The sequence below is a fragment of the Scyliorhinus canicula genome, chromosome 2, assembly GCF_902713615.1.
Source record: "Scyliorhinus canicula chromosome 2, sScyCan1.1, whole genome shotgun sequence".
NCBI classification, from domain to species: domain Eukaryota; kingdom Metazoa; phylum Chordata; class Chondrichthyes; order Carcharhiniformes; family Scyliorhinidae; genus Scyliorhinus; species Scyliorhinus canicula.
The window spans coordinates 164,008,611-164,036,555 of NC_052147.1; the positions used below are offsets into that span (position 1 = coordinate 164,008,611).

General features: G+C 41.0%; 1 protein-coding gene across 2 annotated transcripts; it reads left to right on the forward strand.

Moving 5' to 3' along the window:
- Positions 1 to 107: 107 nt before the first annotated feature.
- wdr12 (WD repeat domain 12) lies at positions 108 to 27,945 on the forward strand. Of its 2 annotated transcripts, none has more exons than XM_038788513.1 (13): positions 108 to 255; positions 7,362 to 7,456; positions 8,049 to 8,143; positions 8,317 to 8,423; positions 9,681 to 9,796; positions 12,454 to 12,608; positions 14,710 to 14,755; positions 15,812 to 15,897; positions 18,293 to 18,433; positions 19,990 to 20,095; positions 24,247 to 24,379; positions 26,024 to 26,096; positions 26,927 to 27,434. In XM_038788513.1, the coding sequence occupies exons 1-13, from the start codon at positions 128 to 130 to the stop codon at positions 27,089 to 27,091; spliced, it is 1,446 nt and encodes a 481-aa protein (XP_038644441.1). In that variant the 5' UTR covers positions 108 to 127; the 3' UTR covers positions 27,092 to 27,434. The 2 variants fall into 2 exon arrangements, with proteins under 2 accessions (XP_038644441.1, XP_038644442.1); XM_038788514.1 differs by lacking the exon at positions 26,927 to 27,434 and adding an exon at positions 27,447 to 27,945 and having other exon boundaries at positions 109 to 255.

Sequence of the window (27,945 nt, forward strand, 5' to 3'; positions counted from 1 at the left end):
TGGAAATGTTCAGTGCACCGGCAGCTGCTGTATACATTTTCGGAGACAGTGTGCCTTTGGGAGTCTTGGCCAATGGCTCGCAGAAGGTCTGATTGGATTGGCGCGGCGATCGATTGTTGTGGCTGGCATGGTCACGTGGTGCTGGAGGCTCTGTGACAACGCTGAGGCCGGCAGGCAGTGCGCAGGCGCGGAGAGCGCTGTTCCACCATCCAAGATGGCGCAGGTACAGGCCAGGTTTTATACGGAGGACAGGAGGTGAGTTCACCCGGCCTGGCTCGGCTCCTCAGCCTTATCCCACTGCCAGTAAGGGTCCGCACTGCAGCGGCGACGGTTGTGGGTCGGGAAACATGCCCCGAGCGGGTTAGTTCAATAAAGCCAGACTTTGTAATTGAACCCTTCGCTCTCGCATGTGGAGTCCATGCTGGCACAGGGAGCCCTGAATGTTACCAGGTTATTCAACTGCACGGGGCATCACAGCTCAGCCCAATCCAGTTCGAAGCTACATTATTATTATCCAGTTAAGGCAGGTCATTGACGCTTCAGGAGCATCCATACCGACCTCCCGTATACATCTGATGGACTCTGAAGTCTGTTGAAACAAATCTATCTTCATTTCAATTAATTGTCTACCATAGTATGTGCCAAGGATCTAGCCAAGACCTTCGTGGACCAGGTGCATCTTCAAACTGAGCCGGGGGGTTGGGGGGGAATGAGGTCATTGACTTGATGCATTTTTTTCTCCTCCCTTTGTAACCGTCCAAGGGTGCATCAACAACATTTGGTTTATTACCTAAATTTTGAATGTGGACCACAATCCATGCAGTTTTTTACGTGAGAATTGTGCTGCATCATAGAATGAAGGAATCCCACTGATGTCCCTCTTGATGAGCTCTTTGTCTCAAAAACATGCCCCGAGTGGGCATCTAACCTAAGGGCAGCACAATAGCGTAGTGGTTAGCACTATGGCTTCACAGTGCCAGGGTTCCAGGTTCTATTCCCGTTTGGGTCACTGTCTGTGCAGAGGCAGCACGTTCTCCCTGTGTCTGTGTGGGTTTCCTCCCGGTGCACCGGTTTTCTCCCACAGTCTAAAGATGTGCAGGTTAGGTGAGGTTGCAGGGTTACGGGGATAGGGTGGAAATGTTGGGTTAAGTAGTGTGCTCTTTCCAAGAGCTGGTGCAGACTCGATGGGTCGAATGGCCGCCTTCTGCACTGTAGATTATATGAAAATGATGTCTGGGAAGATGCTAGTTGGAAGTTAGACACTATTACATGGCGTGGGAGGATTACTTCCTCTGCTTCCATCAGGACAATAGGCAGTAAAGCTCTGCTACCAGACCTGTTCCATCAGTCTCTTTTGCTGCAGCCCAGGTGGTGTCCCACTGTTGAAGGTCCTCCTTAAATGTATTTTGCCAGGGCCGCCCCATTGTTGTCTGCCATCGGGTGGTGTTCATTCTCACTGCCCCTCTGGTACATCTGGAGGCAAAATGCATGTCCTACCAACCTCTCTGACATCATGATCCACAGGCTCCTGACCAGTCATCTGTAGCACTGGATGGGAGGAGAGGGAACGAAAAAGTGCTTGAGTAGAGAGGAAAGAAACCAAATAAGTTGAATGGCAGCTTGGGTTCAACTGCTCTGCTTTTACTGACTCATGATGATTTGGTCATTTTAATCCCATGGAGGGTTCTCCTTTAGCCTCTGCCCCCTTTTATTTTTATTACTTGCTTTCCGTTGTATCTCTTCTAATTTCTTGAGATTTTTAATGTTCCTGCTACTCGGATTGAGGGTTGTCCCTCTTATTGATCAGTGAATCAACACTTGGCAGCTCAAACTATTCCTGCCTCCCTAGCAATGTCCAACACTCTCCACCGGGGGATGTTCACATAGCAATGATAAAAAGATAATCTTTTCATTACTGCTGTGTAAACAATCCCCAATAGGGTGTCGGGACATTGCAGGCAGGTCCATTCTGTTTCATCTAAAGTACTTCACAACACAAGTTGTTGCTGGACAATGTGATCAGCATCATGAATTCTGCCCAATTTTCATCTCATTCGTCCAAGTTCCTTTTGAAGTGAGATTAATTATCAGAATAACATATTTGTAAAACAAGCATTAAATTAACAAGCGGGTTTGCAATTCCCTGTGCATGATGGGATTTCTACGTACCATGTGTTATCAGACATTCCATTATACGGTCCTAATGCATTTGAAGCGAGCCTGTTGGTGCTGTTCAATATGAATTTGATTGATCTTCAGTGGCATCACTTAGCCCCTCCCCCTCGGTGCACCCCCATGGCCTTTGATTCCTTGAGAGGCCAACCCATCTCAGGCTTAAATATATTAAACAATGCAGCAGCCACAACACTTGAATAGAGAATTCCAAAGATTCACAACCTTTTGAGTCAAGTTAATAATACTACCTTTAACTTCGTGAGTAAGCCACAAATAGGTTTTTGTTGCTGAGGTTTTGTTTTTCAATGGATTGTATTTTTGTTGAACATTTTGAATTGTTTTTTTAAATGTTTCCCGCTGTTTATTTATCACCATATCGGTGGGTCTGTTAACACAACCAACCAGCTGTGCTAGTGTATTTGTCTTTATTTAAAAATTTTGAATGGGACTGGAATATGTTGCTTTAAAACTTAATATGGAATTCAATTATACTATGATCAACATTACAGTTTACATTGTAAAATTGTAAAATGTTAATTAAACATTACGGGTGACATAGTGGTTAGCACTGCAGCCTCACAGGGCCAGGGATGCGGGTTCATTTCCAGCCTTGTCTGTGGCGTTTGCACATTCCCCCAGGGTTTGCTCCGGTTTCCTCCCAGAGTCTGAAGATGTGCAGGTTAGGTGGATTGGCCATGCTAAATTGCCCCCTGGTCTCCAGGAATGTGCAAGTTAGGTTATGGGGATAGGGTGGGGAGTGGACCTAGGTAGAGTGCTCTTTCCAGTAGTTGGTGTAGACTCAATGGACCAAATAGCCTCCTTCTTCACTGTTGGCATTCTATGATTCTAAGAATGTCTGATTTTTGAATAAAAATAGTTTAACATAAATAAAGAAAAGTGTATATTGTAACTTTAAAAGAGCAATATACAGTAGATTAATTGGTGGATATGTGTGCTGAATTGTGCAAAATCTGGCTCTGCAACCTGTGCGATTTTAAAACTGAACAGAATTAACCAGCACAAGTTATCAATGTTAGATGGAACAAAAAAGAAAACAACATTTTTGAGATTTTGCTCCCAACATAAGTGAAAGAAATTCTGGAAACTAAAATAGAAAGGCTGACAGCTGGTTTTGGAATATTTAAACTTTGTGACTGACCAAAACATTATGTTGGACGACTAAGAACTCTGGAGTGTGGCCTTGCAGTTGAAATAGTAACAACTTAAATGAGAATTAAAAGACCGTTGGCAAAATTTTGCCTCTTTCAAGTTATATAACTTTTTTTAATGTTCTTTTTTTAACTTTACATCACATCACTTCCTGAGGATCAAGTGTTAACCTGGTTGTGGTTAGTTGATTAGACACAGACAGATAATCTAAATGTTTTGATGCTTCTTGTTCATTGCTGATTAGTGCGTGAAACCTGTGCCTCAAAGAATGGTGTGGCAAGGAAGGTTTTCGATTCATGGGCCACTGACTGTGGTACTTGAAAGCAAGGGAGCTGTTCTTTTGGGACCAACTGACCTGGCAAATTGTATAATTAGGGCTTTAAACTAAAAGTGAAGTGAGATTTGGAAATCTAAAAGGAAAAGTCAAGATAACAGAGCGAGTTGGTTAAAGACCAGCAGAGTTGGACAGGATTGTACAGGGAGTTAGTTGGGCATCAATGAGTAACGTCCATGGAAAGGATAGTAGTCAAAAATAAAATTAAGTCTTTTATCTGAGTATGTAGTAAGGTAGATGATCTGGAAGCACAATAGATGATCTGGAAGCACAAATAATCGTTTAGATATAATCACCATCTTTGAGACATGGGTCCAAAGTTCGAGAAATAAATAGTCCAAGATACACAACATATCGAAAAGGCAGGCAAAATAGAAAAGGAGGTATAGCCCTCTTAGTAAAGGATAACTTTGGTACAGTAGTGAGAAATGATCTTGGCTCAGAAAATCATGAAATAGAATCCGAATGGGACATGGAATAACATGGGTCAGAAAATGGCTGAGCAATTGAATACATTCTTTGGTTCTGCCTTCACAAATGAAGACACAAATCAGATCCAAGAAATGTTGGAGAATGAAAGATTTAGTGAGAGGGAAGAACTGAGGGAGATCAACATTAGTAGAGAAATGGTGCTGGGAAAACTAATGGGATTGAAGGTGAATAAATCCCCAGGGTCTGAGAATCTGCATCTTGAGGAGGTGGCTCTGGAAATAGTGGATGCATCGGTGGTCGTCTTCCGGGATTCTATAGTCGCTGGAACTATCCCTGCAGATTGGAGGATAGCTTACGTCACTCCGATATTCAAAAAGGGAGGTAGAGAGAAAGCAGGGAATTATAGACCAGTAAGCCTAACATCGGTAGTGGGGGAAATGCTTGAATCCATTATCAAAAACTTTATAGCGGAACATTTAGAAAGCAGTGGCAGGATCAGTCAGAGTCAGCATGGATTTATTTTTAAAAAATAAATTTAGAATACCCAATTATTTTTTCCAATTAAGGGGCAATTTAGCATGGCTAATCCACCTAACCTGCACATCTTTGGGTTGCGGGGGTGAAACCCACACAGACATGGGGAGAATGTGCAAACTCTACACGCTCAGTGACCCAGGGCCAGGATTCGAACCCGGGTCCTCAGCGTCAGTATGGATTTATGAAGGGAAAATCATGTTTGACAAATCTATTGGAATTCTTTTGAAGAGGTAACCAGTACAGTTGACAAGGAGCCAGTAAATGTGGTATATTTGGACTTTCAGAAGGCGTTTGACAAAGTACCGCAAAAGAGATTATTGTGCAAAATTAAAGCACATGGAATTGGGGGAAATGTATTGAGGTAGATAGCAAACTGGTTGGCAGAGAGTAGGGATTAATGGGTCCTTTTCAAATTGGCAGGCTGTAAGTAGTGGGGTACCACAGGGATCGGTGTTGGTACCCCAACTATTCACAATATAAATGATTTGGATATGAGAGAACAAAATGTAACGTCTCAAAGTTTGTAGATGATACCAAATTAGGTGGGAGGGTGAATTGTGACGAAGATGCAGGGATCCTAAGCAAGATCTGGACAGGTTAGGCGAATGGGCAAATCAATGGCAGATGCAGTATAATTTGGATAAGTGTGGGGTTATTCACTTTGGAAGCAAAAACAGGAAGGCAGATTACTACCTGAATGGTTGTAAATTGGGATAGGGGAGTGTGCAGCCGGACCTGGGTGTCCTTGTGCACCATTTGTTGAAGGTAAGCATGCAGGTGCAGCAGGTAGTAAAGAAGGCTAATGGTATGTTGGCCTTCATTGCGAGAGGTTTCGGGTATAGAAGCAGGGATGTGTTGCTCCAATTGTACAGGGCCTTGGTGAGGCCACACCTGGAGTATTGTGTGCAGCTTTGGTCTCCTTCTCTGAGGAAGGATGTTCTTGCTCTCGAGGGAGTACAGCCAAGATTTACCAGACTGATTCCAGGGATGGCAGGACTGTCATATGAGGAGAGATTGACTAGTTTGGATTGTTCTCGTTGGAGTTCAGAAGAAGAGGGGGGATCTCAGAGAGACTTGTAAAATTCTAACAGGACTAGACAGTGTAGATGCAGGGAAGATGTTGCCCATGATGGGTGTGTCCAGAACCAGGGGTCACAGTCTGAGGATTCAGGGTAAACCATTTTGGAGAGATAAGGAGACATTTCTTCTCACAAAGAGTGGTGAGCCTGTGGAATTCGTTACCGCAGGAAGCAGTTGATGCTAAAACTTTGAATATATTCAAGAGGTGGCTGGATATAGCACTGGGGAGAATGGGATCAAAGGCTATGGGGAGAAAGCAGGATTCGGCTATTGAGTTGGATGATTAGCCATGATCGTATTGAACGACGGAGCAGGCTCGAATGGCCAAAAGGCCTCCTCCTGATCCTATCTTCTATCTATCTATGTCAGAAGTTTATAGGCCATCCAACAATAGTTATATTGTTGGACATAGTATTAAGCAAGAAATAATTGGAGCTTTTAACAAAGGCAAGGACTAATGCATTAAAATGGCAAAAGTGTCTGGAAGATGAATTTGTAGAATGCTTTCACAGTTTCCTGGAACAATATGTGGTGGAACATAACTGTTAAAGCTATTTTAGATTTTGTATTGTGTGATGAGGCAAGGAAATGAATAATTTCATAGTAAAAGATCACTGGGAAATGTGATCATAATAAAGTAAATTCCATATTGGGAAGTTTGAAAATGAGCTACTCCTGTCCCAAACAAAAATGTCCAACTTTTTTAAAACAGTGACATAGATGGAGAGAGGAGTTAGCAAAGATTGTTTGAAGAAATAGATGAAAAACTCTGGTAATTGAAAGAAACAATTCAAAATGTTCAACAAAAATACATTCCATTTAAAAATAAAAACTGCAGGAAAAATCTACCCATGGCTCATTAGTGAAGCTAATGAGAATATTAGATAAAAGAAGAGATTTCTAATATGACAAAGCATCGTAGTTAACTTGAGAATAGGGAGTGTTTTGGAAACCAGCAAAGTTGATGAAAATTGAAAAATTAGACCATGAGAGTAAACTAGCCAGGAATATAAAAAGAATCTTAAGATCTTAAGAGCTTTTGCGGGTATATACAAGGGAGGGGAGTAGCTAAAGTACATGTTAGTCCTTCAGAGTTAGTGTCAAGAAAAATTGTTATGGAGAATGATGGAGTATGTCAAAAATCCCATTTCCAACGGCTGGACCACCGGCGTACGGTGAATAGCCATAGGCATCATAGGAAAAACATTTCCCACACCAAATGATTAGGATTTGGAATGCGCAGCCTGATGCTGGAGACAGATATAGTTGTAGCTTTCAAAAGGGAATTGGATATGAACTTGGAGAATTAAATTGCAGGGCTATGGAACAAAAGTTGGGAGATTGGGCCAAACTGGATTATTCCTTCAAATAACCAATGTAGAATTAATGGGCTGAATGGCCTTCTTGTATTTTTCCGTCTATAATTCAATGAAAAGGTTTTACAATGGGGTGGAAAGGAAAGTAGTCAATGCAATAGTCCCTCTGCTCAGTACAAACATTTGTACTATTGATCGCACCTGTTGTCTTGGCTGCAGTGGGTACATGCTATCCGGGCCACAAAGTAGAATGAGACTTAAGATAATATATTTAAAAACTGTCTTTCTAATACTAAGAAATGTGTTTCTACACATAGGTATGAATTGGATGACATACCATTCTCTGTACCTGCTTCATCTGAAGGTAATGACCTCAGTAAAGTTATCAACAAGCTACTGGATGCAAAACATGGTGAGTATATGCTATTTGTGAGTGCCAGACAATTGATCCAATTTATATCTGCCAGTTGGCACTTGTTATGATAAACCGGATTGTGATTCAAAACATTTTCCCATGAACTAAATCTTCTGGGAACTGCATCCCTTCCAGATTCAAATCTAACCCAAATCTATGCCATATGTGGGTCCTTGTGATGAGAATCCTGGTTTGAGTCCATAGCACAATACTGCCCAGACTGCCATTTGACTGAGATGGCAAGGATGGATTGTGTGGAAAATGCAAAAGCCTGGCATTAGTCTAGTATGGGGTGCCCTTTTAATGTTAACATTGTATAAAAGGAGCTTTACGCTGTATCTTGCCACAATATAATAAACAACTCACTATGTGACAAAAGTAATATGTGGAAGATGTTCACATTTCCAGCATTTATCATGGTCTTCAGGCCTCAGTACTTTGAGTATGATTGTCTATTTGAATTCAGGGCTAAGGAAGAATTGTAGATTATGATCAGAAGTCTGGGTGGCTTGTTTAAGGGGGGGGTGCTATGTATGTTTGTTCTTTGTTTTATATGTGAACTGACTGATATCAGGTTTCTTTCTTGCAGCTAATCACAAGCAGACAGACTTTGATTTCCTCATTAAGGACCAATTCCTACGGCTAGCACTGGGTAAGCACATGGAAGTGGAAAACATTTCAACGGTAAGTCACCACAAGCCGACTTTCGTGAAAATTCATTAATGTGGGGCTCCCTATCACCCAGCCTCGGAGAATACAGCATATAATGTTTTTCTGGAAGCAGCAGCAAGAAATGTAGTTGGTTAGTGACCAAATTGAAGAAAGAGCATTAATGTAATCTTTTTGTCCCATACTAGGAAGAGGTGGTTGAAATTGAATATGTGGAAAGATACAGTGCCCCTCAGCCAGAAGAGTGCTTGTTCCATGATGATTGGGTCAGTGCAGTGGAGGCACAGGGAGAATGGTAAGAACGGTATTGATCAAATTTTGTGCTGGGACACCTGAAAATAGTGGGAAATTGGAAAGTCTGTTGCTGAAAATATAAACAGCATTTTTGGTAATAGGGTCATTTGCCATCAGAGCTTAAAACTTTGCAGAGCAGCTTGGTTATTTGTCATTTCCTTTTTCAAACCTTTTAATGTTTCTACTGGGGTTCAGTTTGGTTCGAACAATGGATGGTCTCTGTCTGATCTAACTGATCCATAGCACCTAACATATGACAGCAACAGTGGGGAAACTCACTTTTTCAATAGTACTGCTAGACTGTGCCACTTGGGCTGAATCCCATCAGTTGCAAATGTTCCGGTGTTAGAACATAGAACAGTACAGCACAGAACAGGCCCTTCGGCCCTCGATGTTGTGCCGAGCCATGATCACCCTACTCAAACCCACGTATCCACCCTATACCCGTAACCCAACAAACCCCCCCCTTAACCTTACTTTTTAGGACACTACGGGCAATTTAGCATGGCCAATCCACCTAACCCGCACATCTTTGGACTGTGGGAGGAAACCGGAGCACCCGGAGGAAACCCACGCACACACGGGGAGGACGTGCAGACTCCGCACAGACAGTGACCCAGCCGGGAATCGAACCTGGGACCCTGGAGCTGTGAAGCATTTATGCTAACCACCATGCTACCGTGCTGTTGATACACATGTTTTTGGATTGGTGATGATTCTTCATCTTTTGCCTACCCCCTTTTTCTGTTCTTACCTGGCTACACTCTAGAAACTAATCCTGGACTCCGTTCCTTTAAAGAGTACTGCATTTATGGAGATCTTTAAGATGAGAGTAGGATGAGAGAAGTGAGTATTGTTTGCATTAATATGACCAAGTAAAGTATCAATACCTGCCAAACACCATTCAACGTTGAGTGGTATATTTTCAAGCAAATAAGTTTATTAAGCACAATAAAAACAGAAAATGCTGTAAAAACTCAGCTGGCCTGGCAGCACCTGTGGAAAACAGAGTTAATGCTTCAGGTTAGTGACCCCTTTGTTCATTCTGAAATGTTAACTCTGTTTTCTGTCTCCCAGAGACTGCCGGATCTGCTGGCCATTTCTAGCATTTTCAGTTATTTTAGACTCCCAGCATCTGTGGTACTCTACTCTTATACATTTGTCAAGCACTGCTGCTTGGAAATAGTGTCATTTCATCAGCTAATGTCTAGCTTTTAATAAATTCAAAACTTAATGTGGTTATTTTATGTTCTTTCAGGATTCTCACAGGATCGTATGATAAAATTGCTCATATTTGGACTTTAGATGGCCGACCACGCATGGCTCTTTCTGGACACACTGAAGTAGTCAAAGATATAGCGTGGATCAGGAAAGGTGAATTTCTTGATAGTCTTAAGTTAAAATAACCATAGCCTAATGGGGTCTATTTTTAAAGAATCTGGATCTGCAAATATTCTTGATATCAGTTGCAATCATTCAGTAAATTGCAAGATTATGTATTTTATGCTACTCGAGGACGTTTTAGAGTATTGTGTAGCTCACTAGGAGTCTCTTGTGGCAGTAAAAGACCGTGCAGTACAGATGAAGGTGTAAACTGATTGCATGTTTGAATGCACTGCCGGTTGTTGATTAGTAAAGATCGTTCTATTAAGTCTGTCTGATTTGTATAACGTTTAATTGTGTAATGGTCTAATTTTGAACTTCACCATCTGAGTAGCTATCATTAATGCATGGTTTGTGATATTATCTATCAAATGTATAATTTGCATTAGATTTCTCATACCATTGTGTCAACTATTCTGGTTCCCCTGATTTTTAAATACAAAGTAGATTTTTTGAGATTTCTTTGTAAATGCTTGACTTTAGGGTCTAGGATGTTCACACAAGTTTTGAGTTCCTTACTTAACGTACATCGAAAATTAGGAGAGTAATAGAATACATCTTATAATAGTTGTTATTTGGAACATGAATGTGCTGAATCTACTCATTTGAGTTTCATTCCCAAAGACATTTCTGTTGTCTTGACCTCATTATGCCCACATTTTGTGGTTTTAATAATAGTGATAATGAACAGTGGTGATTTCTCTACTTTTGTAAAACTGACAATTGCATCCCCAGGCGAGCAATTAAATGCAGAAATTCAGACGTTGCTGTCAGTAATTACCAGCTCCTCCACAGGGTGCACTGTTAAAGTATTTGCCAATATAAATCAATTAGAAATCACTGAATTGAAGTTATCTTCCACTTTCTATACTGCTATTCTTGCTGTAAATACCGTTGAAAAGGTTATGCCTTGTTAGGTGTAACTGGATGATTTACAGCAAGGTCAGTCAAAATTACTTTTAAATGACATCTCTGGCACTAAAAAATGAATATTATGTTTATGAAATGTAATTTTTTCCCATTCCATGATAGCCTTTTAAAATCTATATTTTTAAGTTTATGATATTTCAGATTGTACTGTAATCCTGTATGTCTTGACCTTTATTTCGCTTTCTAGAAAACATGAATGATAAAAACCTACTTGTTTCTTTCTGATGTTCTGTCTGTGGGCATTCTTCAATGTGATTGGCTATTAAGCCTACTTGATGACATCACTATTACTGGTTGCAAGAGGTATCCCCTACAGCTGGTGCCAAATCAAATTAACCTCGGCAAAGATAAAATTTACGCCATAAGAGCTCTAAGGAAACATTTATGTAGTTTTCTTTGACAATATTTTCTTTGGGGTCACTTTGCTTTGGTTCATAGTTAGAATAGGTTTAAAATTATTTAATGGGATGTAGGCAATGCTGTGGAAGAGTCCTTTCTGCTGTTTCCCTTATTTCCCTTATTTCCCTCTGTTATTTTGATCCATGGAAGCTTAATGGACATTTATTAAGTCAAGCAGCAGAAAGAAGGAGGAATTGAAGAAGTTGTAACATAGGATCTGGTACTGCTAACCTTGGACAGCAAGTACCAGACTTTTTGGCACCCGAGAGATGATGGGGGTGCTTAATGAATTGGTCAAAAGACCGTATTCTGCCAGGTAACAGTGGTGATTGGGTCCTACTTGAGTGGAATGATTTTCAGAGACCCTGAAAACTCCAGGAAGGGCCTGCCTTTGTTTGTCTGTATGTCTCTCGCTCTCTCTCTCTCTCAACCATAACGCGTGGCCAATCCAGCTGATCTGCACATCTTTGGATTGTTATAGGAAACCGAAGTGCCTGGAGGAAAGACACGTGGAGAATGTGTAGACTCCACAGTCGACCAAGGTTACTGGGTCGCTGGTGCTGTGGGGCAGTAGTGCTAACCAATGTGCCACCATGCCATTTTTACTTATGGTTTTCTCCCATCTCCTCCCACCTGTGCTTGTCTGACTTGTGTGTAGGGGGGGGGGGGGGAGTTAAAGTGGGGGTTAGGAATTAGTTGATAGTTAACCAGTTTTTGCTGCACATTTTGTTATAGTTATTATAAATGAAAAGTAATTGCATTTAAATTTACAAACCTAATGACTAAATATTGGGCGGCCAAAGACTTTGTTTATTTTTTCAAGAATTATTGGTTAATTCCATTGTTTTGCGACTCCAGGTCACGTGGGGCTGGAATTGACCGTGCACCAGCCCAGGGTGCCGTAACAACTGGCACGGCCAGAATTTATTGCCCATTCCTAATTGCTCAATAACTTGAGTTATTTGCAATGCCATTTCAGGGATAAATTAAGAGCCAACCACATTACCGTGGATTAGAGTGGCATGTAAGCCAGACCCGATTAGGACGCAGATTTCCTTCCCTAAAGGGAATTAGTGAACCATATGAGATTTTACTGCAAGCGATGATAGTTTCTTGGTCCCATTGCTGTTTCTGGTCATTTGATTTGAAATGTGCTATTTTGGGGCACAGCAATGTTCTTCTTTGCTTACTTAGTTTTACTTTTACACCAACTCAAGACCTGGCCACACGTTCATCATTCTTTGGTAAAATGTGCTTTCATGTGCTGTCTTTATAAATGGGATGTATGGCTTTATTTAACTAAGTGTTGTTTTTATTAGTTGGTTCCTGCAACTTGCTGCTCAGTGCCTCTCAAGATCAGAGTGTTATTTTGTGGGAATGGAACTCTGAAAAGAACAAAGTGAAAGCATTGCACTGTTGTCGAGGACATGCTGCGAGTGTAGAATCAATTGCTGTGGACAACACCAAAACCAAAGTGAGTTGCTAAATTCTGAGATTTTACCTCTGTGTATACAGGGTTGTTATCCATTTAGATCTACAGATTAGCATTTTTGTCTGGTTTAGTGTCCGGTAATCCTATTCAAAGGAACCGTAAAAGTCCAGCAGATTGGGAAGAGCAGAGTAAGCCAAAAACGTGATGCATGTATTTAATCTTTGGACAAAATGAGAAATTCTGGTATCCTTATTGTGAGTGTGTTCTGTTCATTCTTTTGTCTTTTTCTGCCCCTTGTTAATGACAATCCAGTTATCTACTCTTAGACTTTTAGAAGTGTTGTTCTGAAAAGCTTATTGAGGAAAGCGGGATCAGGTATATCTACGTATTGTGTTGGATCTACATTAATCAGGAACTAGTACTTTTTATTTTCCTTTTCAGGGTGGCTTGCCAGATAAAATTAGAACTCGTATGTGATTGGCAATAATAGCATGGATTGAGGATTGGTTAATGGACAGAAAACGTGCAATAAACATTTCATTTCAGATTGGCAGGTTTAACTAGCGGAGAGCTGCCAGGATCAGTGCTTTGACCGTGTCTATTTATAATCTAATGTCATGACTTGGATGAGGAAGCCGAGTGTTAAATGTGCATACTGACTGATGGTACAAAGTTATGGGGAAAGCTTGGAGGAGGGTGCAATGAGGCTGCAAAGGGATAGGGCTGAAATGTGGGAGATGAAGTATAATATGGGAAAATGTGAATGATCCATTTTGGTAGGAAGAATAAAAAAATCAAGATATTTTCAAAAGGTATGAGACAACTAAGTTTTGTGTTCAGAGGGATTTGGATGTTCTTGTATGCAAATAGCAGGACATAGAGTTGATCAAGATGGTCAGTCATGGTCCTATTGAATGTTGGAGCAGGTCCAAGGGACTTTGTGGCCTAATTCCGTCAAGAAGGAATTAGATATAGTTCTTGGGACTAAAGGGATCAAGGGATATGGGGGAAAGGCGGGATCAGGGTATTGAACTCTATGACCAGCCATGATCATAATGAATGGCAGAGCAGGCTCGAAGGGCCATATGGCCCCCTGCTTCCATTTTCTATGTATGTTTCTATGTATGTACTCCTATTTGTCTTGTTTTTTCCGTAGAATGGTGTCAGTGTTGGTCATTGACACTTCAGTCAATGATTTTCACCAGAGCCTCTGGAATAATTTTGCACCACTGCAAAATGTCAAATCACAAATGTTATTAAAACTTCCTTTTCAAATCACTGGTTGTACCTCATCTGGAGTATTGCATGAAGTTCTGGACAGCATGCTTTGGGAAGGATGTTCAAGGCTTGGAGATGGTGGAATGAACATTTATTGAAGTGTTACAAAGGATGAGTTAGTTCAGTTATGTGGAGAGGGTGAAAATACTGCAATTATTTTCCTTGGAGCAGAGAAGGTTAAGAGAAGATTTGATAGATATTCAAAATTACAAAGGGTTTTAATGGAGAAACATTTGGCAAATGGGTTTGATGTACTTTCAATCCACAGGGAGGCAGAGAGAGCGAGTGAACAGTAGGTTTTATTGGTCATGAACTTGCCTAGCCAGAGTCAGTAGTACAGATGAATGCCACCCACAGGCGGCCGGCCTATCTATGGCCCACACCGGAGTTACAGTACAGTACCTGGAAGCAGTTCATATCACCACTTCCAGGTCATAGGTTACAGGTTATGGTATCATGCATGCATTATGGTGAATACATTCACCACAGGGTTGGTAACTGAAGATCATAGATTTAAAGTAATTGGCAAAAGAATTAGAGAATGTGAGAGAAATTTGCCCACACAGGATCATTAAGATTTGGAATGCACTACCTGAAAGTGTCAGGATTGTATTTTGTATATCTTTAAAAAGGCAACTTACAAAAATGTATTTAAAGAGGCCTAAATTTGCAGAGTTATGAGGAAAAAGCTGGGCTATGGGACTCATTGGGACAGCTCTTTCAAAAAACCAGTCTATGCACAATGGCTGAATGGCCTCCTGTGCAGTATAAATTTGATTAACTAAAGACACTGCAGTACTCAAGTTTATTTTAGATGCAGATTACCTATGTTTCCATGTACTTTACCGCCACATTTTCTGCTTAGTTTTGCAGTGGCTCATGGGACAAGATGATAAAGATTTGGTCGGCAGGTAATGTTTTCTGTTTCCTTTCACTAAATATTTGTCCACAAACTCACATGTCTGAAGCCCAGCTCCCAAACTGTCACTTTTTTCTTTCAGTGACCAATTTCAAGGTCCAAATTGTCAATCAGCAGCTTTTGTTAAAAAATAATCAAATGTCTGATTTGCTTCAATTTTCTTTTGGTTTAGTAAATTAATTGTATAATATTTTGTAGCATCATTATTTCCATTATTTGGAAGCATTGTCTTCATTTTGGCACCCTAAATGCCAGACAGATTTGCAATTTCAAAGCAATTGCAATTATCTAACTCATCAGAGCCAAGCTGCTCCATGAGGATCTGGCAATATGTAGTTTTTAACATTTGCTTGTTGAGATTTAGATGTCAGGAATGCATTTGTTGAATCCGATGTTGTGTTCTACTGACAAAGCAGAGTAAGCATATCCCAGAATTGGATATCATACCCTCTGCTTGTCCCTGCCTTATCATAGAATTTACAGTGCAGAAGGAGGCCATTCGGCCCATCGAGTCTGCACCGGCTCTTGGAAAGAGCACCCTACCCAAGGTTAACACCTCCCCCTATCCCAATAACCCAGTAACCCCACCCAACACTAAGAGCAATTTTGGACACTAAGGGCAATTTAACACGGCCAATCCACCTAACCTGCACATCTTTGGACTGTGGGAGGAAACCGGAGCACCCGAAGGAAACCCACGCACACACAGGGAGGATGTGCAGACTCCGCACAGACAGTGACCCAAGCCGGAATCGAACCTGGGACCCTGGAGCTGTGAAGCCATTGTGCTATCCACAATGCTACCATGCTGCCCTCAGGACCATGCACCATATCTTGGCTAAGGCAATTGATAGGTAATCTGCCATCACTAGTGTAACTCAAACTTGCTCAAGATGATCTTTTCCTCGGGTCTCTGCTGTTTCACTTTGTTACAGCACCCAACACGAGGAGTTTGCCATATGGTAGAGTTGAATGTGTACGGCTCTATTCTGCCACTACAGTATGCCAACCTTTACTTTCTCAACAACCTGAATTTTTGAACATTTAGTTCCCAATGAGGATGAAGAAATGGCGGAGGAATCTGAATCCAGACCAAGGAAAAAACAGAAGACTGAACAGCTGGGATTAACGAGAGTAAGCAGTTAATTAATATTGTAATTTTTTGCGTAGGATCGTGGCAAAGGAAAAGGAAGGGAAATAATCAGGTTGTCACAGGAAGTGATGACGTAAGAGTGTACACTACGTCCTTATCCAGGATCTAAAATGAATAGTGAGACTGATGTGTCAGGTGAAGCACTCCAGTGAGAGCTTTTGACTTGAATTCCAATTCCTTCTTTTCATCATACTACTGTACTAGGAGGAAATGATGGGTTTCCACATAAGGGTAAAATGAAAGTAGAGATGATGGTGTTTCCAAGGCATTTGCAAGACTTGTATTGTGACAATGAACAAAAGATTTAGCATAATAGTCCCCATGTATAGAAACTGGTGGATGTTCATCTTGAAATCTTCATAGGTTGGAAATCGCAAGCAATGGGATTGCATTTTCAGTCCACTTTGCAAAGGAAAATTACTTATTGGGTTCCATGGGTTAAATTTATTTATACATGTGTTCGATTGGTTCAATTATAGCACAAACCTCTGTGATGATCTTTAACCTGGAAGCAGTAAAGAACATTTTTAATTTCTTTAAAATGTCTAGAATCAGATTTTAAGAATATTTGAAAGATTATTTGAAATATTAGGAGATTTCATCAATTGTAAAAGAGTCACTTATAGTTTTCTTGGAGGATAAGAAATACTGATCCCTGCCACTTTGCAACTCTTCATCTGAAGCAGTACCAATAGGAAAGAAGTTAACGTATGAAAGCTGTGTGGCTGGCAGACACGAGGGAGAGCTACAGCAGTGTGGGAGAACAGAGATGGGACATTTACAAGGAGTAGTGTGTGTTTAATTCAATTAAATGGAACAGAAAGCTGAAGACAGTTTTCAGGCAGGGATTATGAATTGGACAGTTACAGCCGCTGCTTCAGTTTTGCCAAAGCCTACTGGACTGTTTAACAGGGTCTATTAAAAGGGTGGAATAAATGAGTCTTTGGGGAGTCTGTGCCATCACAATTTCATGAACCTAAGGATGTTGTACAGGAGTGTACCATTTGGGTAAAGACAGTCTCTCAGACAATATATGGCTGCTGGAGAGCATGACTTAAGGGCCTAATCAATTGAATGGGATAGTGAGTGACCCTGTGTACCAGAGGCCAAGTTAGAAAAACACGGTGCCACATGTTTGCGGGAGGTGTTGTTTGTGGTTGTTAAAGGCGTATTTTTGTTACATTGGCTATTACTTTCTTGTTTGAAGTATCATTTGCTTGTTAATTCATATTTGATTTGAGTTAAAGTTACCAGAAATGAAAGATTGTTGGAATTTGTATTATCATATGAAGGTCATTTGGTTACTTTGGTTTACGATTCCCAGTGGGGATCATAACACTTTCAACAAAAAATAAACATTTGCCATGTTATTTCAGATGAGTAAAAGCAAATATTGAAGCAGACTTTGTAAATTTCAGCTTTACTTCCTGCATTAAGTGAAGTTCGCCTGCCATTTGGGTCCTGTTTCTGCACAACCCAAGTAAGATCCCACATAAATAGATAAAATCCTCAATATTTGCCAGCCTAATGTACAACCAAGTTTAAACACAAGTCCTGAGGTTTTAAGCTTTACTTATGCTTTCTTGCCATTTCATGTGATATATATAGAGCTGCATAAAGATATAGAGATGGTTATAACACCATGGGCGTGTGCACAGCCAGTTCCAGCCCCACAGTCATTGGTGTACCAACATAAGTGAATTAACCAATAATTTGTGCTTTCCTGAGATCCTTAACCCCTGACTGATCCAATGAGTTACAGACACCAGATTTACAAACTGTTTACTAATAACGAGAAAAGGATGAATATATATATAAATAAATAGCAGGGCAATGGTCTACCTAATCCCCAAATCCCGTGCCACGCAAACACACACAAGACAGACACGGTAAGGGTTGGAGAGGATTTTTTAAAAATGGGGATTAAGGAAAAAGGTTTGACATTAATCTTCACATTGTGGCCTCTGGGGAATAGATTCATTCCTGAGATTCAGGTCAATGCAGTTCCGTCCTTCGGCCACTGGATGGCAGTTTACACAAGAGTTCCAGGTCGGTGCAATTCTGCCCTTCTAATACCAGGTGGAGCTTTACACAGGATTCAGATTGATGCACTTCTGTTCCTCTACCACTAGATGAAGCCTCTGCGTCCCTGAAATATTACTGGGCTTTAAATCTGAAAGTTTGTAGACCTTTCATTTGCCTGATTTCTGTGTAGAAAATCCGGTTGTAGTATAAAGAATACTCTCAGTTTGGAAGTTTAAATATTTTAATTTCCATTTTTGTAAAATTAAAAACGTTATCTTTTAAACAGAACTTGTTGCTTAATGATCTGTCACTAGGAGGCACCATTGATAACTTGTATATCCTCTTCCACAGACTCCTATGATGACACTGTCTGGTCACAATGAAGCGGTTTCTTCAGTCTTGTGGTCTGATACAGAAGAACTCTGTAGTGCATCTTGGGATCATACCATAAAGATCTGGGATGCTGAAACTGGAGCCCAGAAATGTACTCTGGTGAGTTGGTAATCTTTACTTAGCAGCATAGATTTTGTAATTAATATTTAATGGAGGCCACAGTGGAATACATGCACGCATTATTCCCATAACTACCCTTTTGAGGGAACTTGATTAATTGGGTAGGACAGGGATGGTGATATTCGCTGTACTGTTCTTGGGCATTGAGAGCGTTATAGTCTAGAACAGATTTGTGTATATGCTTTTTTGTCCTCCCAGATGAGAAGAAATTGTCATCTGTGAAATCTTTCCTCAGATTCCTGGAGCAATCCACTCTTATATTGTGAATTGAAGGAACAAATCCTTTCTTGCCACTTTGGTGCATTTTGTTGATGGCTCATTGGTGTAATCCAAACTCTCCAGGAAAGCTACGAATAAAAACTGTTAAAGAACACATTTGTTGGATTATCACACAATTCCAAAGCAACACTTCCCAGGTGTAATAAAGTAAAATGATACAGATACTGGAAACCTGAAATAAAAATAGAAAATGCTGGACAGGGCTTGTGAAGTCTCTGGAGAGAGAAACAGTTATGTTTTGGGTCTTTGACCTTTCATCATTGATCTGAAACGCTAACTACATTTCTCTCACCACAGATGCTGCTAGACCTGTTAATTAATTCCAGCATTTTCTGTTTTTATTCCTTATTGTGCTTATGTTTTAAAGTTGTCATTTATGTAAAATTTTGAAATCTAATACCGATCCAAGTAACCATTCTTTACATGTGAATTGTGACAGTGTGTGCTGCTATGAAATGACCATTATTTCTCTTTTCCCACAAAAGAAAACAGTTTTGTTCTAATGCTGCCTGGTGCTGAAACTTTCTAACAGAACATGATTTGTTTTTTTCATTTTAAGTGTACTAATAAAATTTATAAACACGCTATCCCAGGCAAACTTTAATTTTTCTGCAAAGCACTGTGTGTATTGCTGCTTTTCGTTCCCTGCTCTTTTCTCAACTCCACACACGATCACTCTGGCTCTTCAAAAAGCTGTTTTCTTTTGGTCAGTAGATGCCTAAATGTCTGACTGATGTGATAGCAGATCATTGTTTTTCTATCTTTGTGTTTTATCCTGTCAAACAAGATGGGCAGCATGGTGGCACATTGGTTAGCACCGCTGCCTCACAGCTCCTTGGTTCAATTTCGGCCTCGGGTGACTGTGTGGCGTTTGCACTTTCTCCCCGTGTCTGCAAGAGTTTCCTCCGGGTGCTCCGGTTTCCTCCCACAGTCCAATGATGTGCAGGTTAGATGGATTGGTCATGCTAAATTGTCCCTGAGTGTCTGAAAGGTTAGATGGGGTTACTGGGTTATGGGGATAGGGTAACGGCATGGGCTTAAGTAGGCTGCTTTTTCCAAGAGCCGTGCAGACTCAGTGGGCCAAATGACCTCCTGCACTGTAAACTCTGATTCAGGTTGCCTAATTTGTGATATAGCAGTCTAATCACATCTGGTTTTGAAGCAAAGTATCTCCTCAAATGACTTGTATTATCTCATGGTATCTGAAACAGATTTTCTATGTTTCTTAGTTTCCTAACGGCTTTCTTTCTCTACAGAGTGGAAGCAAAGTGTTTAATTGCATCTCTTATTCACCACTGTGCAAAAGGCTGGCATCAGGCAGCACAGACAGGCACATCAGGCTGTGGGATCCACGCTCAAAGGGTAATTAAGAAATGTTTTGTGCTTTCTCCTGCAAGACACTAACTCTGTACCACCCTGTTAGCGCCATAGAAAAATTACAGCAGAGAAAGAGGTCATTGTGTTTGCGCTGGCCAAACAAAAAGTTATAAAACTAGCTGTTCATTCTAATCCCACCTTCCAACACCATAGCCTTGCAGGTTACAGCACTTTAGGTGCAGGTCCAGATACCACGTGAAGGTCTGCCTCCACCACCAGACTAGGCAGCGAGTTGCAAATACCCACCACGCTCTGGATGAAGATGTTTCTCCTCATCACCCTCTAATCCTTCAACCAATCTTATTGAATCTGTGCCTCCTGGTAATTGACCTCCCCGCTAGGGGAATTGGTGAATCCCTGTCTATCTTGCAGACACAAAAGTCAGTGAAGATTTGCCACCAACATCACCAAGGCTTCTTGGGCTGACTCAGTTGCAAATGGTTTTCTTCTTGCAGATTTAAGTAGATGCTCTAATCTTAGCTGGCATCTCTTTCTGAGACATCTAAACTCACGATTACTTCAACTGAAAAGCAAACACATGAGTTTCCTAAACTCAGTCCCCAGCAGCCTTGCAGTATTTCATATATGAGCACTTAGAACTCCTGTCTTCACTCTTTGGCATGTGTACTCTGAACTCCTGTATTTTCCCATATCACTGGACCCCTATCGCTAGGCAACTGCATAGTTTTTTCTGTTTTGTGCTTTTTTCCCCCAAACATCACTTAACCACTAAGCCTTTGTAACTCATCTCTTCACTTTTGAGGGTTGTAAAACCTCATTAAAGATACATCAATAGAAAACAAATCCAGAAAACCTGACCTTTTTGCTCGGAGGCCCTCCAGACTTCCTGGTACCAAACTCACTTCAAAAATAAATGAAAGTGCAATTATGTCCCACCTTTCTCAACGCACACAAATATAAATTAAACTTAAAGTTGGACATAATTACTCACAATTCTTACAACCAAATTGAATAACCTCACACTTAGCTGCCTGCCATCATATTACCCACAAGCTAACCTCTATATATCTCTTTTGCAGCTTTTGTGTTCTCCTCACAACTTGCATTTCCACCTAGCTTTATATTGTCAGCTTTAAGATGCATTACTCTCTGTCTCTTCATCCAAGTCATTAATATAGCTTATAAATAGCTGAGGCCCTGTTACTGATTCTTGCAGAACAGTCATAGTCATAGCCTGCCAATTTGAAAATGCTCCATTTATTCATACTCTTTTCTTCTTACCTAATTCCCAAATTATGCTATCTTTTGTGTGGTACTTTATCAGATGCCTTTTGGAAATCCAAGTATACAGCATCTTCTGGATACCCTTTATCTATCCTAATTGTTACATCCTCAAAAACTCTTAATAAATTTGCCAGTCAAGATTTCCCTTTGGTAAAACAATGTTGACTTGTTCAAATCATGCTATGCTTTTCTAAGTGCTGTTACAATCCCAGTTGATGTTATAACTGGACGGGAAGAACCCAGAATGAAACCTGGCTCAAAACAGTGCAACTTTTACTTTTTTTTTATAAAAGGTGGACGAACAGAGTCACAGGATCATTAATTAGTTTTGACAACAAGAAAAAAACATTTATTAAATATGAAAAGTTGAGTTATTAAGCAATACTCCTTTACTGACCACCCCCCATTTTAAATACACACATATTTTAAGATTAACACAGATTACAAAGTATATCTAAAGCCACAATGGCCTCATTCACACACAGCCCCTTATAAGCCAAATATTGAGAGGGTGCAGGGTTGATATGAGGGAAGTGCCTGCAGAGGCTCCAGTTTGAGAGCTTTGGTTACAGCTCCTCTGCTATTCTCTCCTGCTAAATGGACTTCCAGTCCAGTGGTGGTTACCATCTTGAGAATATGGAGACAGTTGAGGCAGCTGTTTTAGCTGGGGGCTATGCAATTGCTGGCCCCAATCTGTGAGAATCATTATTTTGTGCCAGCAGCCTTATACTGGGTATTTCGGACATGGAGGGAGGAGTGGTTGGAGCGTTTTGGTGTTTTCTTTAGAGATGCAAAGATCGCTGATTCTGACGAGTGGGTGGGCAAGTACCGGCTCTCGGGAGCTAATCTGTTTCTGTATATCAGGTAAGCTCATTTGTATGCAAGAAGATTTCTTACTTCCCCTTGATGCCTCGGCCCTCGTTGATGGAAAGGGTTCTTTCGGTGGTGGATTTAGGTGAAGGGAAGATGTCAGACATTTATAGACAGCTCGGGTCAATGGAGCAGCTTCCACTGGAGGAGGTTAAGTGGAAGGGGGTGCTGGGCGAGGTGTTTGGGGCGGAGTGGTGGAGCGTAGAACGAGGCAATACAGAGAGTCACTTCCACCTCCTGGTGTACGAGGCTCAGTCTGATTCAGTTTAAGGTGGTTCATAGGACATATTTGACTAGGGCACGGATATGCAGGTTCTTCTCAGAAGTAGATGATAGGTCCGAACAGTGTTCTAGGGGTCCGGCACATTATGCGCACATATTCTGAGCTTGTGGGTCTCTTTCTTCAGCACCATGTCAGAAATTCTTAGGTTTAAGTTGGATCCTTGTCCTATGGTAGCTACCTTTGGCATTTCAGATTTATCAGAGCTGCAGACAGGGCTGAAGGCAGATGCTCTGGCCTTTGGCTCACTAATAGCCCGAAGACATCTGCTGTTTGGATGGAAGTATTCGGTTTCGCCCAGCGCTGCAGAGTAAAGTGATCTGATAAAAAGATCTTACACTTGGAAAAAATTATGCAACCCTCAATTGTCTTACTGATTAAAAATCTGTCTGATTAAAAAACGTACTTTTTAAAAAATAGAATTTACAGTGCAGGAGATAGATATATTTCTGATTTTAAAAATGGGTTAAAGAGATATGGGGAACAGGCAGGGCAGTGGATCGGAAACCAGGAAGGGATTAGCCATGATCTGATTGAATGTCGGAGCAGGCTCGCAGGGCTGAATTGCCTACTTCTACTCCCAATTCCGATCTTCCTATGATCTTATTGAAACATATGAGACTCTGAGGGGATTTGATACAGTAGTTAACAGGTGGATGTTTCCACTCATGAGGGAGACTAGGGGACACAGTTTAAGATTGAGAAGTCTGAGAAGAGGTGATGTTTTTCTCTCGTGGAATTCAGGGCAGCAAGGTGGCGCAGTGGGGTTAGCCCTGCAGCCTCACGGCGCTGAGGCCCCAAGTTTGATCCCCGCTCTGGGTCACTGTCCGTGTGGAGGTTGTACGTTCTCCCCGTGTTTGTGTGGGTTTCGCCCCCAAAACCCAAAGATGTGCAGGCTAGGTGGATTGGCCACGCTAAATTGCCCCTTAATTGGAAAAAATTAACTGGGTACATTAAAAAAAATGTAAAAAATTAAGCTGTGGAATTCTCTTCCACAGAGAGTATTGGAGGCTGCGTCATTGAATTTATTCAAAGCTGAGTTAGATAGATTTTTGATGGACAAGGGAACCCAGGATTATGGGGAGCAGACAGAAAAATGGAGCTGAGACCACAGGCAGATCAGCCTAGATCTTCCTGAATGATGGAGCAGTGCGAAGGCCATATGGCCGACTCCTGCTCCTCAGTCTTATGTTCTTAATGTGGAGATGCCGGCGTTGGACTGGGGTGAGTACAGTAAGAAGTCTTACAACACCAGGTTAAAGTCCAACAGGTTTGTTTCAAACACGAGCTTTCAGAGCACTACTCCTTCCTCAGGTGACTCCTTGGTGTTGTAAGACTTCTTATTATGTTCTTAAATGTTACAATTTCTCCTTTTTATGATGTCACAAGGATGCTGATGATGGAGGGCAACTCTGCTGCCTTGTTGGTTATCTGTTGTTTTGACTGGATGTCAAACCATCCATTCACTTAAGGGGATTGCAAAATAACTTCTATTGTCTTCAAATGTAGACAATGACAACAGCTGAAGCGGCTGCCTAATTCCGTTCACTAAAACTATTCTGCAAATCCACGTCTTGGCATTGTACTGCCACCAGACTAAATAGTTCTTTCCCGTCTGCATTCATGAATTAGTTCTCTATAATATTTAAAGAAAGTACTTTTTTGTGTTTTGGGCAAAATGAGTTGGAACGGGTTAGTGTTGACACACTGTGTAATTACTTTCTCTTCTCTCTCCCCGCAGATGGATCTCTAGTGCTGCTGTCCCTAACTTCGCACAATGGATGGGTAACAGCAGTCAAATGGTCACCCACGCATGAGAATCAGTTGATTTCGGGCTCGTTTGACAAATTGGTCAAGCTCTGGGATGTAAGAAGGTATCTTGAGAATTTATTTTTTTGTGTCAGGTCAGAGATTCGCAGAAACTAGATTGAAATCTCAAAAGTTATTTCTGCAAAACTGAAATGCTATCATCTCTATAACTATTTCCACCAGTAGAACTACTTTAGCATGAGCCTCACTTTTACCAGGCAGGTATAGTTTCACAGTGGCAGCAAGAAAACCAGTCTCTAGAATATGAGTCTGTGCTAATCTTGAATATATTGTGGCAATTACAGCAAATTTTATAAGTGGACAGGAGTAAATGGCCTCGATTCAAACTTAACACAGCTCTGAAAAAAATGTTACATGCTCAAGTTAATTTCCCCAATTACATGCAGTTCTACAGGCTGTATCCCAGCATGTCAGACAAGTGGCCACTCTTGGGCCCTGGACCAACAGTGGAGGCACCGCTGAGTTGACTTTGCCCTTACTTGGTGTTCACACAAACACTCCTGACAGGGATCACTGTATATCAATCCACTCCACGCTCTATCTCCTTTTCCCTATCCTTTCCTTCCTAGCCCAGTTTGGCTTTTTCTAGTTGCAGCTTTCTACCCTGATTAACATTTGCTGACAGTACAGACTGCAGTATGGCCATGGATATGTATGAGTTGCTTTGGTGTAAGATTATTAAATGGTAAATTACTTTAAAATGCGTGTTCCCAAATGCTGCACATGTTTTAGAGATGTCATCATGATGACTAGTGTAACAAAGCCAGAATTCACCAGTGAAATGGCCCGGCACAAAACCATTCTACAGATGTAATTTTTCCAGAATTTTTAATCATGTGAAATTAATTTTAATGTTTATTTTAGAAAGCCCACACGAAAGGCCAGAAGTTAGAGGAGGAAGGAGAATCACATTTCTTGCGGTGGAGTGAACAAGCAAATATCCAAGGAGAAAGAGAGATGCAGTGGGAGTTAGAAAGTCAAACAGCCCAGTATGATGGTGGCCAATTTGGAAGCTTGCATCTAGAGAGCAATAGGGGGGAAAGTTGGGACAGAAGGCCTTGTAGGATCCAGAAAATTAAATATTCAGCCAATATTATAGAGACCTGATGTTGGTTATCTTATGGGAGAGTGACGAGAATTATCATTGCCAAGAATCTCTCCCGCTGCAGGATCATGTATTTCCCTCAGCATTAGATCAGCAGTGATCAATGCAAATTCCACTAATGCACTCGAGTCTTGATGCTGCTGTTGTTCTTGCTCCAAGGCCTTCAACAGTGCTGTTGTATTTGTGATGCCCTGGAGAGAAAACTTTCTTTCTATTTCTGTGGAGAGTCTGGTGTGTGCACTTATCAATTGAAACACCTTTTACGTTGGTTCTTTTATTCTGGGAGTCGCCAAAATCTAAAACCGGCTCTCCTTGGGAAAACACTGGTACACTACAAGAAATGGTCTGCAAATCTGCTATTGAAATAAATGAGTATGATTCAGTAAACACTAGGAGTAGGCACATGGATGCTGGTCTCCTGCAATCTTTCTTGAATAAGTGCCAATATAAACGTGGTTTTAAGTATGGGAAAATGGCTGGTCCGAGTCAATTTGCTAATGCACTGAATCTCAGTTCATCACGGTAGTTCAAACCCATTGATTGCTCGGTTAATAAATTGCTTCATGTATCGTTTCTGTTTCAGTTGTAAGGCTCCCTTATATGATATGAATGCACATGAAGACAGAGTACTCTGTGTAGACTGGACAGAGAATGGGGTAAGCATTGGGTGCCTCGGCATCCATTTTATTTCTTCTCCACATATTGTGCAGCGATACTGGCATGAAAAGAAAGTCCATGGATTAGCATCTATCATTCTCTTCAGCCTTTCTGCCTAAAAATGGTAGATATCAGAACTTTTTTTTTGCATGTGCTGATTATTTTTTATTTATTTTTTAAATTTAGAGTACCCAATAATTGTCTTTCCAATTAAGGGCCAATTAGCATGGCCAATCCACCTAACTTACACATCTTTGGGTTGTGGGGGTGAAACCCATGCATACATGGGGAGAATGTGCAAACCCCACGCGGACAGTGACCCAGGGCCGGGATTCGAACCCGGGTCCACAGCGTCGCAGACAGCACTGTGCCACGTGCCGCCTCTGCATGCGCTGATTATTATTCCTCCTGTCTAGTAACGTGTGATTCATGTGTGACATTGAAAGAAATAGCCACAGAAACCAACATTTTTGTGTCCCCTTATTGGTTTCCTCGTCTTACAGCATGTCCAATTGAATGCCAACATTTCCAAACCTGAGATGCTTTAATCTGTGGTGAATTGCAGGGAAACTCATTCTATCTGTCAAGATGATGGGATGACAGTTTTGAGCCAAATAAATTTGTTTTGGGTGGATTCAGGTCAGTTATTACTGTTGAGAACTCACAGCAGCAGTCAATGCACCATAAATAACAGTAAGAATGGATGTGATCATAGGATATTGTAATGCAAATATACAGCCCACTAAGTTCAAAACATTTTTTCTCATGAGGTGGGATAAAAGTACCACATTGACCAGAAAATTTTATTTGTGTCTATTCTTTTCTCTAGGCCTTTTCAGTGCTGTGGTGGAATGGAAACCTAATTGACAAGTTCCAGAGAGTTGTAGAAAAAAAAGGGCATGAATTTGGAAGTGTTATGAAGCCAGTTTGCAAGTGGGGTCGCTTGACTGAGTTTATAATCCACAAGAGACTTAGCAGAGCTTTGAAATCATGAAAAATTAAGCGTTGTTTCACTGAAGGAGATTTACTGCGGTGTGGGCAATGAAGATTTCAAATGCCATGAAATAGCGTGATCCCACGACGAAGGCTGCATAACTACTTCCAGAGAAGATTACTAAATAAATATTTAAATGGGAGGGGGTGCCAGTTGTCTCATCTGATGGAGGCTCTTCACTCTTGAAGTTGATTCTCTGCCCTTGTCCTATGATCTGAGATTGCAATAGTGGTTTAAAAAACTGGGTGATTATGCAGAAAAGACTTTTGAAGATACTGAGAGGTAGGAAGGTAACTTATAATATCAAAATATCAGGGTGGGAAGATAAATAAATTTTTCTTTTTGACCTTTTCAGTTGCTATTAAGTGGTGGAGCAGACAACAAATTATTCTCGTTCAGATATTTGACTCCCACTTCTGGCGATGGAGCATGAGGAAGAAATACCAATTTGTTAAATGATGAAGACCAAAACATCACCAGAGCATCCCATCGGCTACATTGAAATACTTCATCGGACCTTCTTGTCTCCCATTTATTTCTTAAACCACCATACAAGGAATTGAATAAGATTTGTTTGCCTGCCATGACTGTCCTGAGTTCTGATCTCATTTCTGTCAGCACTAGCCTTGCTGTGTTATAATACTTGACGGTTGTTTCAGTAAGATTATTGGCATTGGGATTTAACCTGGGATAGGAGGGGCTGCAGTGCACCTCAAGGAGGGCCAGGGTGAGAAAATTTACTGCTGCTCTAAGTTTTTTCAGTCATTTGTAATAATTCTGCACACAATTTCTGCCCTGTAGTTTCTAATTTTTTACTAAAGATTATAAATCTGTCCATGTCCATTCTAAATGTC

What these genes read in the sequence shown, in the direction of transcription:
- wdr12 (XM_038788513.1), top strand. Translation starts at nt 128, where the DNA reads ATGGTCACGTGGTGCTGGAGGCTCTGTGACAACGCTGAGGCCGGCAGG. An exon ending in GTGGAGGCACAGGGAGAATG is followed by an intron (nt 8,424 to 9,680) that starts GTAAGAACGGTA and finishes ATGTTCTTTCAG; the next exon opens with GATTCTCACAGGATCGTATG. An exon ending in TGGACAACACCAAAACCAAA is followed by an intron (nt 12,609 to 14,709) that starts GTGAGTTGCTAA and finishes TTTTCTGCTTAG; the next exon opens with TTTTGCAGTGGCTCATGGGA.